At 42.3% G+C, this 19,060-nt stretch overlaps 1 protein-coding gene across 4 annotated transcripts in view; it reads right to left on the reverse strand.

The window, feature by feature from the left end:
* Positions 1–4,827: 4,827 nt before the first annotated feature.
* The window catches only part of PIMREG (PICALM interacting mitotic regulator), a 63,734-nt gene continuing 49,501 nt past the window's right edge, over positions 4,828–19,060 (reverse strand). For 2 of the 4 annotated variants that reach the window (XM_075333208.1, XM_075333209.1), the window contains exons 4-5: positions 18,438–18,533; positions 4,828–6,306 (exon numbers count right to left, since the gene is read on the reverse strand). In XM_075333208.1, coding sequence (XP_075189323.1) covers positions 6,147–6,306; positions 18,438–18,533 — 256 coding nt within the window. In that variant the 3' untranslated portion in view covers positions 4,828–6,146. Of the gene's footprint in view, positions 6,307–16,749; positions 16,797–18,437; positions 18,534–19,060 lie in introns of all 4 variants that reach the window. The other 2 variants (XM_075333211.1, XM_075333210.1) reach the window with 2 other exon arrangements.

The raw sequence follows: 19,060 nt of genomic DNA on the forward strand, positions 1-19,060 counted from the left end.
TTACTGTTAGTTCTGATGCTTTATAAGAGATATTCCTGTTCTGATATTTATGGCACATACAGTTAGGTCCAGAAATATTTGGACAGTGACACAATTTTCGCGAGTTGGGCTCTGCATGCCACCACATTGGATTTGAAATGAAACCTCTACAACAGAATTCAAGTGCAGATTGTAACGTTTAATTTGAAGGTTTGAACAAAAATATTTGATAGAAATTGTAGGAATTGTACACATTTCTTTACAAACACTCCACATTTTAGGAGGTCAAAAGTAATTGGACAAATAAACCAAACCCAAACAAAATATTTTTATTTTCAATATTTTGTTGCGAATCCTTTGGAGGCAATCACTGCCTTAAGTCTGGAACCCATGGACATCACCAAACGCTGGGTTTCCTCCTTCTTAATGCTTTGCCAGGCCTTTACAGCCGCAGCCTTCAGGTCTTGCTTGTTTGTGGGTCTTTCCGTCTTAAGTCTGGATTTGAGCAAGTGAAATGCATGCTCAATTGGGTTAAGATCTGGTGACTGACTTGGCCATTGCAGAATGTTCCACTTTTTTGCACTCATGAACTCCTGGGTAGCTTTGGCTGTATGCTTGGGGTCATTGTCCATCTGTACTATGAAGCGCCGTCCGATCAACTTTGCGGCATTTGGCTGAATCTGGGCTGAAAGTATATCTCGGTACACTTCAGAATTCATCCGGCTACTCTTGTCTGCTGTTATGTCATCAATAAACACAAGTGACCCAGTGCCATTGAAAGCCATGCATGCCCATGCCATCACGTTGCCTCAACCATGTTTTACAGAGGATGTGGTGTGCCTTGGATCATGTGTCGTCCATCATTCTGGTACAGGTTGATCTTTGTCTCATCTGTCCATAGAATACTTTTCCAGAACTGAGCTGGCTTCATGAGGTGTTTTTCAGCAAATTTAACTCTGGCCTGTCTATTTTTGGAATTGATGAATGGTTTGCATCTAGATGTGAACCCTTTGTATTTACTTTCATGGAGTCTTCTCTTTACTGTTGACTTAGAGACAGATACACCTACTTCACTGAGTGTTCTGGACTTCAGTTGATGTTGTGAACGGCTTCTTCTTCACCAAAGAAAGTATGCAGCGAACATCCACCACTGTTGTTATCTGTGGACGCCCAGGCCTTTTTGAGTTCCCAAGCTCACCAGTCAATTCCTTTTTTCTCAGCATGTACCCGACTGTTGATTTTGCTACTCCAAGCATGTCTCCTCTCTCTCTGATGGATTTTTTCTTTTTTTTTCAGCCTCAGGATGTTCTGCTTCACCTCAATTGAGAGTTCCTTAGACCGCATGTTGTCTGGTCACAGCAACAGCTTCCAAATGCAAAACCACACACCTGTAATCAACCCCAGACCTTTCAACTACTTAATTGATTACAGGTTAACGAGGGAGACGCCTTCAGAGTTAATTGCAGCCCTTAGAGTCCCTTGTCCAATTACTTTTGGTCCCTTTAAAAAGAGGAGGCTATGCATTACAGAGCTATGATTCCTAAACCCTTTCTCCGATTTGGATGTGAAAACTCTCATATTGCAGCTGGGAGTGTGCACTTTCAGCCCATATTATATATATATATAATTGTATTTCTGAACATGCTTTTGTAAACAGCTAAAATAACAAATCTTGTGTCACTGTCCAAATATTTCTGGACCTAACTGTATTTCCATGTGGAAGGTTTATCCTCTGGGATCTACACCCATGTAAAGAATGACAGTCCAGCCGCCAGACAGTGAGCTGGCCTTAGACATGTAGCCAGAGAATAAATAGTAGAGGCCGCATTCACCTCTATGGGGATAACAGAAAGAATCACACAGTCATGTAAGAAATCAATTCGTTATGAGGGGAACTGTATTATATAGCAAACTCATTATAACAGACTATAATTCCGTCATCTTTATCATGTACACTTTACATCAGCACCATTTTTGAAAAAGTTTTTTTTTTACGGAAGTCAGAAGGGTTAAAAGTTTCAGCAATTTCTTATTTTTCCAACAAAATTTTACTAAACTTGGATAAAATGTAAAGTAGTCAGTGTACCGCTTGTATAACAGTGTAAATTTGCAATGCCCTGTAAATAATGTGTCAATATTTTTTGTGGCTACCATTATTTTCAAGCACTGTTTTAACTGTCTTGGACATGGAGTTCACTAAAGCTTCACAGCTGGATCCTCTTCCATGATGACATCTCGGAGCTGGTGGATGTTAGAGACCTTGCATTCCTCCACCTTACTGCTTGAGGATGTCCCACAGATTCTCAATAGAGTTTCCTAGTTGCACTTACCAAGGCAGTGGTAATCTTGGAGCAGTGTTTGGGGTCGTTATAATGTAGCAATAGTGCCCTGTGGCCCAATTTTCGAAGGAAGGGGGATCATGCTCTGCTTCAGTACGTTGACATTCACGGTTGCCTCACTTACCTGTACCTCACCACAACCGGCAGCACTCATGCAGCCCCAAACCATGACAATTCCACCACCATGCTTGACTGTAGGTAGGACACACTTGTCTTTGTGTTCCTCACCTGGCTGCATATGCTAGACACCATCTGAACCAAATAAGTTTATCTTGGTCTCATCAGAATATTGTAAGGATTATACCCCCTTTTGTGTTAAAAAGAAATTTATAAATACAGTGTATGTGTTTTGACACTTTTACACAAACAATTTTCAAATGTTTTTTTTTCATCACTATTATTTTTTTTTTCTTTTAAAACTACCCGAGGGCCAGATCCAGGTCAAGCCCAACACGGTCCAGCACTCAGGTACTTTTGAACCCTTGCTGGTCATCACAGAAGTGCACCAAAACTGCAGATGACTCCCAGAAGACATCCTGCTATAAGATCGGGTTTTGGTCAGGAAAAAAATACCGCAAAACAGCCCTGTCTGAACATAGCCTAAGTGTTTGCTTTGCTGTACTTTTCATCCAGGTCATTTCTGTCTTTATTTTCCAATCACTGAGTATTTTATTCAATTTTCATCCCACATGGTAAATTGTTAGATATTCAGTGCTTGAAATTAATGTAAACACTGCGTGTTTGTTTTTACTGTGCAGATACATCACCAATGAATGTATGGTAAGTAAAGATGCTTTCGATCTCAGATGCTAAATCAGTTTAACTGTTTACATGCCATCACAGGCACTTTAAAAAGGGAACCTGTCACCACTTTTTTGCCCTATAATCTGCGGCCGCCACCACCGCCGGGCTCTTATATACAGCATGTTAGAATATTGTATATAAAAGTGCCCAGGCCGCTGTGAGAACATAAAAAACACTTTATAATAATTACCTAACGGTCGTGCGGTTGGGCATATGGGCGTTTCCGTTGTCTGGTGGCGCTTCTTTCGGCCATCTTCGTCCTCTTTCTGAAGCCTGTGCGCATGACGCTTCTACGTCACACACACTCGCCGATCCTGCGCAGACAACACAATACTTTAATCTGCCCTGCTCAGGACCTGAATGCCGGCGAGTGTGGTGACGTTGGACCCGTCATGCACCCCGGCTAGAGAACAAAAAGCACAAAGATGGCCGAAAGAGGCGGCGGCGGACAACAGAGACACCCATTAGGCCCACCGCGCGACCGTTAGGTAAGGATTATAAAGTGTTTGTTCTCACAGCAGCCTGGGTTCTTATATACAGTATTCTAACATGCTGTATATAAGAGCCCGGTGGTGGTGGCTGCAGATTATATGCCAAAAAAGAAGAAGTGGTGACAGGTTCCCTTTTACATAAGTGTGTATTTATTTGTTAAACTCCACATAGCAATTAACTAGTTCAAGGCATAAGCACTTTAATTTACCAGTGTGTACCTACATTTTTGAACACGAACACACACACACACACACACACACACACACACACACACACACACACACACACACACACACACACACACACACACACACTTTGGCTTAGCCATTTAGATTCCAGCACAGGCATTTTAAGAGCTAGTTCACATTTTTTCCATTGGAAGTTTTTCTGAAGAACCTCCTCTGCCCTGGTTACATGTTTTTGTTTTTTTTTTCATGTGTATTAAAAGACTAGGAGGGCACCAACCCCTGGGATTTCTTTTTCTGCTTTTTGAATATGTTTTTTTTTTTTTTTTTCTTCAATATCTTGTTCAACAAACAATTTTTATGTTGATAGTTGTGTTTGAAGCAGTCCTTCCTTTGATATTTTTTTCTTTTAAGTAGCTGCATAGTAGGAACATTTATCTTTGTTACTGCCTTTACTAAAAAGGTACCGTCACACATAACGAGATCGCTAGCGAGATCGCAGCTGAGTCACGGTTTCTGTGACGCAGTAGCGATCCAGTTAGCGATCTTGTTATGTGTGACATCTACCAGCGTTCAGGCCCCTGCTGTGAGATCGCTAGTCGTTGCAGAATGGTCCAGGCCATTTTCTTCAAAGGCGATGTCCTGCTGGGCAGGACACATTGCTGTGTGACACTGTGTGACAGGGTCACAGTGACTGCGGAGATCGTTAAACAGGTCGCTACTGCGACCTGTATTGTTCCTGCATCGCTGGTAAGGTCTGACTGTGTGACATCTCACCTGCGACCTCCCAGCGACTTACCTGCGATCCCTATCAGGTCGCATCGTTTTCGGGATCGCTGGTAAGTCGTTGTGTGTGACTGGGCCTTAACCCTAGAGCAATAACAAAGAAAAAGCTGATATACACACACACACACACACACACACACACAATTAATTATGTATATATACACGTGTGTGCACAAACATGTATTATATATGTTTAGTATGGTGTGTGGGGTGTTAAAAGTAATTAATAGAAAACACAAAAGCATTTTTCAGAAATGATTATAATACAAAAGATATACACACTTCCAATAATATTACAAAGTACAAAAGTGTTTCCTTCATTTTAAGCATTATAAAAATAGGTAGACAAGCCAATAGCCTTACATGATATATTGGATATTGCTATATAACAGAGTACGGTTTCCTTTTAAAAAAACTTTCGTAGCAATTTATTAGCTTAATATGTTATTAGTAAAAATAAGAAGCGTCCTCAGCTCTGCAGTGAGATGATCACTTTGTTCAGCTTTAAATTAACCAAATACTCGACAATATGGGACTTCTTCCAGTTGATCCTTTTATAATCTAATGATGTTTATGTGCAGGCAGGCTTGTTTTTAGTACGTTGGAGGACATACATATTTGTCCTGATGTCCTGTCTTCGTTTTAGGAGAAAGCGGCAATTTGGATTATGGATAATGGTTCAAAACTAGTGTTGAGCGGATTACTCATAATCCGGTTCCGGCGGATCAGTGGCAAGTTGACAAAGAAGTGAGGATCCGTTAAGATCGATAGAAAAAAAACAAAACAAAAAAAAAACAAAAAAAACACGAATCCGGATCGTGCAGCCAGATTCCTGGGTCCGGGTCAGACCTGGATTGGACGCTGAAACCGCGCGGATCCGGATTTTTACAGTTCGGGTCCGCTCAACACTACTCAAAACTTTTGTTGAATATTTTTGCCTGTCCAGCATGTTTAAAGCACCACTCCAGCGTTTTGTTTTTTTATTGCACAGCTGGAGTGGTGCTTTAAATCCCCTGCCCTGTCAAATACTCAACCTCCTGGCAGCTTCACCTTCTATCATCTCCACTCTGGTTGCTTGTGGTGATTTGTGACTTGCCGGCAGCTCCAGTCTTTGTTGGAGCTGCTGGCGGTCACAACTCAATACAACTCTATGAAAGTCTCGTTCTGGCTCTCAGAGTTGCATTGGGAGCATATGACGAAACCTCTGACTTCCAACCACCAGTCAGAAGCTACGGGCACAAGTGGGACCAGAGTGGCATCAATAAAAGGTGAAGCTGCCAGAAAGAGAGTACAAGACGGGGCTTAGATTTATAGCTGAAAATAGAAAAACACTGCTGGAGTGATTCCCTAATAATGATCCTGTACCAAACACTACCAGTTACATTCTCATCCTTTCTTCACATAAACAGTTAACAAGTGAATATTAGTGTAGTGAGTAAATGTTGTAGAAATATATAAAGTCCAAGTGCACAGAACAGACGCCTCACGCAGCGCTGCGGTTAGTAACAGCCATTTAGACGTACAGGTATAATAGACAAAGCTGGTTACACACAGCATATCATTAACGTGCCCCAACATTGCCAATACTGGTTAAGGCCACCTCAGTCCAGCCTTCAAGTGTACGCTGAAGTCTCCGTGTATTTCTCCAAGACAGCCGAGAATGGCGAGTACAACGCAGGTTTTTGGTCATTACACTGTGATAATTCAAAATGGCTTCTCTCCTGAGGACAAAACAAAAACAGGGGGAAAGGGAAAGGTTTCACAAATTACACAAACAAAAGATATATACATTTTTTAGATGCATGCGATTCTTACCACAACCATTCGTCCAAGACCGAAAAGAAAAAAGAAGGAAGAACCATTTACCCGATGTACGCTTTGCTGCTGTGTTCACAGGTTGCAGATTAGCGAGTGGTGCGTGTGATCATACGCTCTGTGGTCTTTATAGGATAGCATGTTACCCCTTCTCAGAGGAGATTAGGAAAGATTAAAGTCATAGCAAGTATTTTAGGAGCCATGTGGCTAGTTAGTCATTTAATCAGTATCATCCAGGAGTTAGAGGAATGCAGTTGGGATGTTGAAGCTTGGAGACAGTTGTGTGTGGGATGGAGGAGGCTACAAGCGACATCAGAAAGAAAAACTACAGGCCATTATGGTGATATCTATCCCTGCACAGCCTCCACTGAACCCCAGGGGAGGGAATCCAGGAGCCTTTTTTTGTTCCTTTTTATCAATCTCCCTATAAAGCTTGCTTCACATCACATTTTTATATAAAATTTAACAGATTTTTTTTTTTTTGCAAAAAAACATGAAAAGATTGAAATCTGTGTGCACAAATGTCAAATGGATACCTATTAGATATCTTATGTAAATAAAAACTTAGGGGTACTTTGCACGTTGCGACATAGTTACTGCGATATCGTCGGGGGTCAAATCGAAAGTGACGCACATCCGGCGCTGGTAATGACGTCGCAACGTGTAAAGCCTAGATGCGCCGATAAACTATCGAAAAGCGTCGTAAATCGATAATCTGTGTAGTGTCAGACATTTTCATGTCGCACCAATAGGAGATACGATGTTTCTCGTACCTGCGGCAGCACACATCGCTGTGTGTGAAGCCACAAGAGCGAGGAACATCTCCTTACCTGCCTCCACCAGCTATGCGGAAGGAAGGAGGTGGGCGGGATGTTTACGTTCCACACATCTCCACCCCTCCGCTTCTATTGGCCGCCTGCCATGTGACGTCGCTGTGACGCCACACGACCCGCCCCCTTAGGAAGGAGGCGGGTCGCCGGCCAGAGTGACGTCGCAGGGCAGGTAAGTGCGTGTGAAGCTGCCATAGCGATAATGTTCACTACGGCAGCTATCACAAGATATCGCATGTGCAACGGGGGCAGGTACTATCGTGCTCGGCATCGCTAGCCTCGGCTAGCGATGTCGCAGCGTGCAAAGTACCCCTTAGTTTCAGGTTTTTTTACAGCACAAATTGATATGTCAAATACACTACTAATACAGAAAATTCAGACCTACAAGTCTTCTTTCAGTTTTTTTTGTCTACTTGCAATGTTAATCTATGCCTCTTATCTTTACCATTAGTGGGTCTCAGCAGCACGAGTTGTAGTTGAATCCAAACCCTCTGATTTGCAGCTTCTGACTATGGAGAGATACTCAGATTGGTGTGGGAAAGGGCAGCTCCCAGAGCTCTGCTACATACAGAATCTAAAATCTTTCACTGTGTCAGAACGGCTGCACACAGTAATATCTAAGTGATACATTGTTGAACTCAGAGCCTCTTTGCCTACATCATACTGGTCCCAGATGAGATGGCAAAAATCTGCTGACCGATTACCTTTAAAGCATCACTTTAGTTTTTGTTTTTTATTTTCCCCCAGTGTTTGCGTTGCTGCTTCTAATATAAGGTCCCTGAGCCGGTTCCACTTAACCGCCGGTGTCTTCACTTTCACCATCTTGTGACTTCTGACTGGTGCAATTTAAAAGCCATTGGCACAAGAGCCCAATGCAAGTCCATGAGGCTCTCAGACTTGAAATTTAAAAGGCGATATCAGTCTCGCTCCCTTAAACACTGGAGCCGCTGGCAGATCACAACCTGCTGGGGACTGTTGGGCAGGGTGCTGATAGAAGGTTAAGATGGTGGTGGGTATGAAACTAAGTGCAGAGAATTAAGATTAGAAGCACCACTCCAACAGTAAAATAAAAAATGCTGCAGTAATGCTTTTCAAAACAAAACAATGACTGATCTCGGGGAGACCAGCCTGAGAAAACACTGCCAGCAGCCAGCGAAGGCGCTCAACACAGTGAAATCCTAGGTGCATTGCCCCCTTTGAAGTATGCAAAGCAAAAAAGGTCCATGGAGCCTCTGTTAGGAGTCTCAACACAGAAAATAGCCAGATATCCCTCCGGGAAGGACCTAGCCAAGGGTATGTGCCTCCCAAGGGTACGTTTACATGGACCGTCCAGTGGTCGTTCAATACACATTTACACAGTCAGACCAAAGTAACCATTGTGCATCTAATATATATTGGCCAGTGCAAATAGGCTGCAGATGTTTATACAGGACAATGCTCCAGCAACAATGGGGATTTCTTTTTTACGCTGTGGAAAGAGATCATTTTGCCCATTTACCAGGTGATTATCTTGCCGTGTAAACTGGCTGCTGCTTGAGAAACTAGCAATTTGCTCATCCATGATCACTTTGCGGTGTAAATGCAACTTTATTTATTGTCACATTCAGACTTTTACTGAAGATTATGGGAGAAGATAAGCATTATGTCAGTCAATATCATCCATGGCCAATGAGTCAAATGTTTAGGACATCCGGATTACAAAAGACTTGAGATCTAAAGTTCTGGTCAATTTGTGTATGTAGTCAGATAGACTGTTACAGGTATAAAAGTCCATATTCAACCATTCATAATAATATAGATGACCTGAATAAAGGAGGAAAAGAAAAAAAAATAAAAAGCTCTAGTCTATGTTAGGCCATGTGTGCACTAGAAAATGGACTTTTCTTAAGAAAAATTTGCATCCTCTGCCAGAATTCCGCACCTGCGGTACAAACCGCGCTAATAACGCAACCGCGGTTTAGCCGCGATTTGCCACTGTATTGCAGCGGGTTGGTACCTGCGGTTTTTTACCATTATCTATGGCAAGTACCCGCGGAAAAGAAGTGACATGCACATTCTTTGTGTTGCAGAAATTCTGCAACAAAATCTGTAGGGGGAAAAAAAAAAAAAAAAAAAAAAAAAAACTGTGGGCACACCATTTTTTTTTACCATAGGTTTTGCTGTGGAAGGACTGCAGAAAGGTTATGAACATTTTCTGCAGCAAAACTGCGGCAAGAAACGCAGTGTGCGCACAGGGCCTTAGGCTTTTAATACTTTGACACGTCATCATTTGCACATACTTTAGCCCGAGTGTCAGTTACGCAGAGTTTCATTTGGAATTTCTATTGTCAAAATAATTCCATATTAACCCCTTCACCCCTGGCCGATTTTCTGGGGGGTTTTTTTTCGCTCCCCTTCTTCCAAAAGCCGTAACTTTATTTTTCCATCAATCTTGCGGAACGAGTGGAACTTTTAAATGAAACCATGGAGTTTTACTATACAGTGTACTGGAAAACTGCAAAAAAAATTCCAAATGTGGAAAAATTGCAAAAAAAAAAAAAAAGTGCGATTGCACGAATTGTTGAGATATTTTATTCCCTGTGTTCACTATATGGACTATATGGTAAAACTGATGTGTGGGTATGATGCCTCAGGTCTGTGCGAGTTCATAGACACCACACACGAATAGGTTTACTTTTATCTAAGGGGGTTAAATTAAAAAAAAAAAAAAACCCCAGAAGCTTGTCCAAAAAAAAAAAAAAAAAAAAAAAAAAAGGTGGCTCACGGTCTGAGTTATGTTCCTCACTTTCCAGGATCTTTGGGTCAGTGATGGCTTATGTATTACGTCTCGAGCTCACGTTTTAACAGTACCAATTTTGCGCCGATGCTGCGTTTTGATCGCATGCTATTGCATTTTGCACAAAATTTGCGTAAGCCAAAAAAGACAATTTTGGCGTTTGGAATTATTTTTTGCCGCTATGCCATGTACCGATCAGATTAATTGATTTTATATTTTGATAGAGCGGGCATTTCTGGTGATACCAAAATGTGTGTATATTTTTTATTTTTTTAACCCTTTAACTTTCAATGGGGCGAAAGCTTGGGTGATTTGCACTTTTAGGCTTATTTTTTTCAAAAGGTTTTTTTTTTTTTTTTTTATTTTACTAGTCCCCCCTATGGGGCTATAAGGATCAGCTGTCTGATCGCTCATTCTTTTCTCCCGATCAGAGCAGCGCTGCTCAAATCGTGAGAAATGATCTTTTGTTACCTGCAGTACTCGGCTGCTTGTTACAGAACCCGAGTCATGTGAGTTACAGGAGTCATCACATGACCCTGTGCTACCATGACAACCATTTGATCCACGTGATCATGTCACGTGACTTCTGGTAGTGGCCGGTGGTTATCAGGTACAGGTGGATAGCGATTCCACTCGTGCCTGAAAGGCAGACATGTCAGCTGTACAAAATCAGCTGACGTGCGCGGATGTCCTCCGGCAGCGCACAGCAGCCGGTGGGGATTAACACTATGACCGCTAGTCATGACACACTGTTCTAGGGCAAGGATCTGCTGCTGACACTGTTGTGGGGTAATGTCCTCAAATTCTCTAACTAAGGTACCCTATCCTGGTAATTATCCTTCTGCCTTGTATATATGTCCCTCATCCTGCTATACGGCCTGCGTCCTGTAGCACACAAAAAATAAATATTTAATACTCACCTTTCCTCACTCCAGCAGTATTGCTCGTCCTCCTGTCTATGCCAGCAGCATCGATCATCTTCCTCTGTGTCAGCAGCAGCACCACTGACCTATGTTGAGTCGGTCACTGTTCCCTGCAGCATCGCAATGTCCTCCTGTCTGACGGCCCGCTGATGTGTGTGGTGCCGTGCGCACAGGGATGACGTAATCGCTGTGCTCACCGCTCTCTACACAGATCAGTGGGCAGGCAGACAGGAGGACATTGCGATGCTGCAGGGGAATGGTGAGTATACCATACTTATTCACTGCCCCCTGCGTTGATTATGTTGCGTGGGGGGCAGTGAATACAGACACACATGATCACTCCAGGTTGTAGTTGCCAGGGATGATCACGTGGGCCGGCTGTTTATTATGCGCTCATCCCCCGCCCATCATCCTGCCCACCTGTCAGCGCCGGCTTCAGCGCTGAGAGATGATGGGCGGGAGGATGGGCGTGCATATCTACAGCCTGCTCGTGCCGCCGATGACCCGCAGCACCCTCATTCTTGCAGCAATGCCCTACATTCAGACTATAAAACACCCCCCCCACTTTCCCCCAACATTTGGGGGGGGGAGGGGAAAAAAGTGCGTCTTGTAGTTAGAAAATTACAGTAATTAATCTCTTGGTCACCTCAAGCAAAGTTCCTGCAGTGAGAAAAACAAAGTCTATTTCCCACCACATAGTCACTTATAGAAAATGTGTGTGAGTTGAGGGGTTTGAGATCTGCAATCATTTCTGCTTTGGATGAAGGTGCCCATTTCAATATAAAAAGGGTAAAATGTGCGACTTCCCTGCTCCTTTGTCGCACTGACAAAGATCCGCAGTTCTGCTTATCGGAAGTACGATTTAAGAAACTAGCCGAGGAAGCAGATCTTTACTTAAGAGTTTGGTAAGAATTGGTAAACCGTATAAAATTAACTTTTCAAAAGGATAAAAAAAAAAAAAAAAAAAAAAAAGTCACCTTGGCAAAAAGCAAGAAAGCTTTGATATCCACTCTAACAATATAACACCATTTAGCACAATCACTTTGTGTGACACTAAACTCATCAAGTCATTTATCTCGAGTCCTGTATAAAAATAAAAAAAAAAAAAACCTCCACACAAATCTAATACTGGAATCAGGTCAGGGACATGAATACTACCCCAGATCAGAAATAAGCATTTATTCCCAGCCGTCTAAGGGGAATAAAAACATTTGCGGTGTAGACACAAGGCCTTCTGGTTTCTGAACCCAGTTGAGCAGCAACTTTAATTTAACGGAGTAGAAACATTATTGGGGGGGAATCACTCTTCTACACTTCCGTGACATACTACAGAAATACAGAAATATACCACATTTAAAGGAGACCTTTCACCAAATTTTCCAAGCAGAACTGGACACACAAATATTGACTGTAAAGAAAAGTAGGTTTGTTTTTTTACTTTACCACTCAGTTTTGGCCCCCTTCACACGTCCGTGAGAATCACGAACGTTTTTCACAGACGTGTCAAAGGTGCGTATTGCCCTCCGTGTGCCGCGTTTATGGCACACGTGTGTTCTCCGTGATAACACACTGAGAACGGGAACTTTCTGCTCACCTGTCTCTGATCTACTGTATCCAGCCCTGCCGACTCCCCGCTGCTGCTGCTTCCGGCCCGCAGTGGAGTGCATATGCGATAAGCATAATGAGCGGGGGTCGGAAGCAAGTGACAGCAGTGCTGGAGAAGGGGAGTATAGAAATTATTTTTATTTCACAGGCACATGTGTTTTCTCCAGTGCGTGTCACATGGATCACATCCGTGCGGTCCGTGTGACACCCCTAATGCTGGAGAAAAACTGACAGGTCTACGTGTGGAGCACACATATGCTCCACACGTACACAGTCCATGGCAGAACATGCACGTGAGCGCAGACCCATTGATTTTAATGGGTCTACGTGTGCCCATGTCTCTGGCACGTTAGGAAACGGACCAATCACGTACCGGAGACACGAACATGTGAAGGGGGCCTGGAAAATACTAGCAATCAAAATATTTCACACCCAATTATTAGCACTCACTTGGACTTAGGCGAAAAAGTGATCAAAGTTGTCACTGAGGGCATGTACCTTTTCCTCATGTATGAAGCTGACCAATCATAAGCAGGCAGCAACACAGGAGAAAGAACACACCTCTACCATAGCCAAGAACTAATTTTTAAGTGTGAGATGTAAAGATGCAGCTCCAATCTCATGGTCTAACCTCCTGCATGATTAGAAGAAGAGATGACTAATATTTAACCCCTTCACTTCCCAGGCTGTTTTTTATCTTCATTCAATGTTTCAATGGAACCTAGTGATTATAGGTGTCTTTTAGTGACACTGTGCTTCAAGATAGCAGTAAGTGTAAGGCAATATTTTGTGCAATTATTTGAGAAAATATCTGAAATTTAATGAAAAATTTCACAATTTTCAAACTTTTAATTTTTATGCCCTTAAACTAAACAGTTATGTTACACAATAGTTAACTAACATTTTAACTTTTACCACATCTAAATTTACAATTTTTTAAACAGATTTTATTAGATTAGAAGGGTTTAAAGTTTAATCAGCAATTTGTCAGATTTCCCAAAAAAAAAAAAAAATTTTTAGAAAACCCATTTTTTTTTTAAACAAAAAAAAAAAAAAAAAAAAAAGAACCAAAAATCACATTTGACGTGACAGAGGCCTAGGTGACAGAAAACACTCAATAGTGACACCATTCTAAAAGCTTCACTCCTTAATCCTTTAGGTGTTCACAGGAACTAGAGCAAGATGAAAGGAAAAAAAATGAAAATATTACTTTTTACCACAGATATGTTACTTTAGCCCCAAATCTTGCATTTTCCCAACAGTAACAAGAAAAAATGCAAGTTGTGTAATTTTTCCTGAGTACACTGATGCACCATATGTGGTAGAAAACTACTGTTTGAGCGCACAATAGTCTCAGAAGGGAAGGAGCGCCATATGACGTTTTGAATGGAAAATTGGCTAGAATCATCCATCCATGTTTGGAGAGCCCCTTGTGGTGCCTAAACAGTGGAAACCCCCCACAAGTGACCCAGTTTTGGAAATTAGACGCCACAAGGAATATATCTATATGTTTGGTGAGAACCTTGAACCCCCCAGGTGCTTCACAGAATTTTAGAACGTTGAGCAGTGAAAATGAAAAAAAAAAATACATTAACCACAAAAATGTTGTTTAACGTTTAACTTTTCATTTTCACAAGGGTAACATGAGATAGACCAGACCATTTGTTATGCAATTTCTTCTGATTTCACCAATAGACCATATGTGGTCAAAAACTACTTTTGAGGCACAGTACAATGTAAAAAAGGGAAGGAGCACCATATTGATGTGCAGATTTAGTTGGAATGCTTTGTGGGTGCCATGTCACATTGACCAAGGCCCTGCGATGCCAGAACAGCAGAAATCCCCCACAAGTCACCCTATTTTACAAACTGCACCCCTCAATGAATTCATCTGGTGCAGTGAGCATATTGGCACTACAGGTGTGTCAAAAAAGTTTATACTACTGGGCGGTGAAGACAAAATTACATTTTTACTGCTAAAATAATGTTCTAACCCCAGATTTCTAATTTTCACAAGGGGAATAGGTAAACAAGGCCCCAGAATGTATTACAATTTCTCCTGAATTTGGCAATACCCCACATTTGATTTTTGGCGCACAGATTTTTTAGAATAGTTTCCAGACTACATTTGCTGAGCCAATGGAAGGAGGGGAGACGACCCAGAACAGATTCCAGTAGCTGAAATCCAAAAAAAAACCAAAAAAAAAAAAAAACCTTTATTAGGTCATATTAAAAAGGTACAAAAAGTTCCATGATAACGCCAAAGAATGGATACTTGACGTGTTTCGGACTCAAGAAATAAAAACAGTCCTTAATCATATTTTTATTTCTTGAGTCCGAAACACATCAAGTATCCATTCTTTGGCTTTATCATGGAACTTTTTGTACCTTTATAAAACTTTTAATATGACCTAATAAAGTTTTTAGGGTTTTATCTTACTGGAATCTGTGCTGTGCTCTACCCCCTCCTTCTTTTGGCTTCTGAGTCCGGACCTGCCTGTCCGGTGAACCGCGGGCACTCCACAAAGTCCTGGAATGCATTTACTCGGGTGAGCTGAAAGTTTTTTCACTTTCTAATCTCCATTTGCTGTGCCAGAACAGGACGATACCCTCCAAGTCAGCCAGCTACGGCAAGCCTGTTTGACCAAGCCAGGAGCAAATTCTGAAGTTTAATATGGTGCTCCTTCCCTTCTGAGCTTTGCACTGTACCTCAAAAGTAGTTCCCAATTACATGGAAGGTATTATGTAAGGGGAGCACAGTGGCTCATTGGCTAGTGCTGGGGTCCTGGGTTCAAATCCCACCAAGGACAACATCTGCAAGGGGTTTCTCTGTTCTCCCAGTGTTAAGGCTACTTTACATGCTGCGACATCGCTAGCGATCTCATTAGCGATGTGAAATTCTAGATCGCAAGTGCGATCTTTCGAGAGCGCACATGCGTTAAATAACCTATGTGCGATCTCGAAAGATCGCACTTGCCATCTAGAATTTCACATCGCTAATGAGATCGCTAGCAATGTCGCAGCATGTAAAGTACCCTTAAGTGTGGGTTTTCTCTGGATTCTCCAGTTTCCTTCCACACTCCAAAGACATACTGATAAGGAATTTAGATTTTGAGCCCCAATGGGGACAGTGATGATCATGTCTGTAAAGCGCTGTGGAATAGCGCTACATAAGTAAAATAAATAATTGTAAGGAGTCTGATGAAGAAACTTCTACAGATTGACTAATGTTACAGTTTACTATGAATACAGCTAATCATACTATGGGCTGCAGGCATGCATCACTTATAGTCATAATGATTTCTTATGGTTTTACAATGTGTCAGTAAAAAATATTGGTCTGCTTGGGATTTTTTTTATTAACTGGTCAAGAAAAAAAACAAAAACAAAAAAACAGAAAAACAACAAAAACAGTCAAGTTGAGTCCATGGTAATTTCGGACACAACCAGTAACCTGGAGATCTGATAGAGTGCGACACAGCTAAACTCAGCTGTGCTGTGCTGCTCCCTCCCTCCACACTTACTCATGCAGGATGTTAGACCAGGAGATCAGAGCTGGATCATTACACCTCATCCGGAAAACCTGCTCCCTCTTGCTATAAAATACACACACACACACACACAGAGACACACACACACACACACACACAGAGACACACACACAGAGACACACACACAGAGACACACACACACACACACAGAGACACACACACACACAGAGACACACACACACACAGAGACACACACACACACACACACAGAGACACACACACACACACACACAGAGACACACACACACACAGAGACACACACACACAGAGACACACACACACAGAGACACACACACACAGAGACACACACACACAGAGACACACACACACTCTTTTATATACGTTAAGTGCCAAATACTTTGATCTCTAATAATCTCTGCAACAGAGTGACAAATAAATGTATTGTTTCACTCTCACCATTACATAATATGTCCAGTTCAACATGACTAATTTGGTGATAGGTCCTCTATAATAAGGATAAACCTAACTGATTACTGGACACATGACACATTCTCAGTCTCCACAAGTGAGGGGTAAAGGAATACCAGTGTCCTTCGAGGCAAGTGGTGTAAAGCAGGAAAGTAGATATCCAGGTGGGTTAGTAAATACATCCACATCATGCAAAGCTTTATAGGACACACTGAATACAATTTGGGAACTTTACCTGCCAAACACATTCTTCAGTTATCAATGAGAGAAACGGTCATGTCGCTGATAATAAATGGAAGAACAATAATTGTCAGCAGATTGTTTGGTGCACATAAGGCCAGATTACGGGGCTTCTACACTTATTGCAGTAGCTTTTCGGTGATTGAGCATTCTGAGAGTACAAGCCGCACAGTGTATACTACATTGGGCCATAGCACAACATTTACTGTATGCGAGCGCACTTTTTTAGTTGGATTTTTAGGGCCCCCATACACATTATGTCGGCTGAAGCCGCCATTATCGATGGATTCAGCTGACACTAATCTATATGGGGGAACGGCCAACTGATCATTAGGGAAGATGTCTGCAGATAGTCTTGTACTCCTGGAGATAAGCCGTCGCCAGCCAAGTCTGATGATGCCTTAGGGCCATTTCACACATCTGGCTTTTCGCCGGATTGGTGGATCCGGGACACGCCAGTACAGTGTATACAGTACAATGGCAAAGCGGCAACTTTCGGGTCACATGCTTCGGTCACATTACAGCATGTGACCGGAGCTTGTCGCGTTGCCATTGTCCTGTATACACTGCACTGGAGTGCGCCGGATCCGCCAATCCGGCGAAAAGCCGGATGTGTGAAATGGCCCTTATAGAGAATATAGACGTGTTTGGCTAAGAGGATGCTACAGTACAGGGGAGAGATGGCAGAACGATGTCAACTAATGTGTATGGCCTGCTCTACACGTGTGGGTTGCCACAAACTGGGAGATAATAGTTTCAAGTAACCTTCAACAGCACAGAAGCTATAAAGGACAAATCATGTAAAATATACCCCTCTGTATATGGCATATTTACAGGTATGGTACCTGAACAATCTCCAGAATGCGTATGAAAACAGTGTCTGGCTGCTGCCTCCCCAGGCAGGCAGCAGGGACACTAGCTCTGCAGATGGGTGCAGATTCCAGAAGATGGTGCCGCAGCTATCTGACAATATTGGTGCAGTCTATGGATATGCCATAAATGTCAAAGGTAGAAATATCCCATTAAAAATTAAAATCATACCATGTATTTCATGTAAAGCAGAATTTCAGGTCCTGTTGCAGGAGGTGGTCTATCCTCCAGCATCAAGCCAGGAGTTTATTTTCATTGTGAGGGTCCATTGCAATTGTCAAAAAAGACAATAAGGAGGCACCAATCAGGGACCCTCGTAATAAAATTAAATTATAGGTTGAAACAGAAGACGGACCGGGAACAAGTACTCTGCTCCCTCCAAGCTGGAGGATCTGCCACATCTGCACTGCAGAAAATATCAGAAGTAAAGCTGGGAGGTTTTCTTGTTTGTAAATTATAAATGTATTGCCTTATGAGAAAAATGTGCAACTCAAAAAGAAAGAAAAGTCTGTGCAGAGTAATTTGATGGCTCTTTTGGCAGTGCAGATAACATTTGTGCTACCTTTATACACGATAAGCTCCCGAAATGTCAGCACTCGTCCTGTACTATTTTTTATGTTAATATGTCATCTATCAGCCTGTTTCTTAATCCCATGATATAGAGTAAGCCAAAATATATCTTCTCTGGTGGCTAAGTGGGTCAAAGCTTCAATAAATGGCCCCTCGCAGCCCTAGATAATGGCGTACTGGTATCAGATCTAAGCTTCAGGCGGCAGACTCAAGGGAGGCATCACACAAATAAAGACACTTTACCTTTCTTCCTTTAAGATGGCATCATCAAATACCCTGGAGAGGCGTTTCAGCTGTCGGATTCCTGAGGAAACCGATTCCAGGTCTTTTTCAAATTGCCTGCAAGTAAAAAAAGGCACAAAACATGAAATGTGCATTCTGCCGCTCTGGGAAAAGAGCTCTAATATATATTCTTAGAAATCTGGAAAAATATTTAGGTTCAGGTGATCTAATGGGCAATCCAGGTCTATTTTGATGGCACAATCTGCAGAAGCATTAGTAGAGATAATGCAAAGACACAATGTTTCTCAAAGATGGTGAAGAGAGAAGTAAATGAACGAAGTATTCGGCTTCAGGTCCAATTATACTGAATGAGAATCCAGTAGTGTTAACACTTGTTTTGCGACTGAAATACCCTTTTTTTTTGCACAACAGATCACGGTTCTTGGCAGCATATTGTTCTGTGCCATCGAAAACAATGGCCGCCTGGGAGCGCCAAGCGATCTGCCTGGGTGCACCGAGAACAATGCCCGCCTGGGTGCGGCCGAGAACAATGGCCACCTGGGTGTGCCGAGAACAATGGCCACCTGGGAGCGGCAAGCGATCTGCCTGGGTGCACCGAGAACAATGGCCGCCTGGGTGCGCCG

The sequence above is a fragment of the Anomaloglossus baeobatrachus genome, chromosome 2 (genome assembly GCF_048569485.1).
Source record: "Anomaloglossus baeobatrachus isolate aAnoBae1 chromosome 2, aAnoBae1.hap1, whole genome shotgun sequence".
NCBI classification, from domain to species: Eukaryota; Metazoa; Chordata; class Amphibia; order Anura; family Aromobatidae; genus Anomaloglossus; species Anomaloglossus baeobatrachus.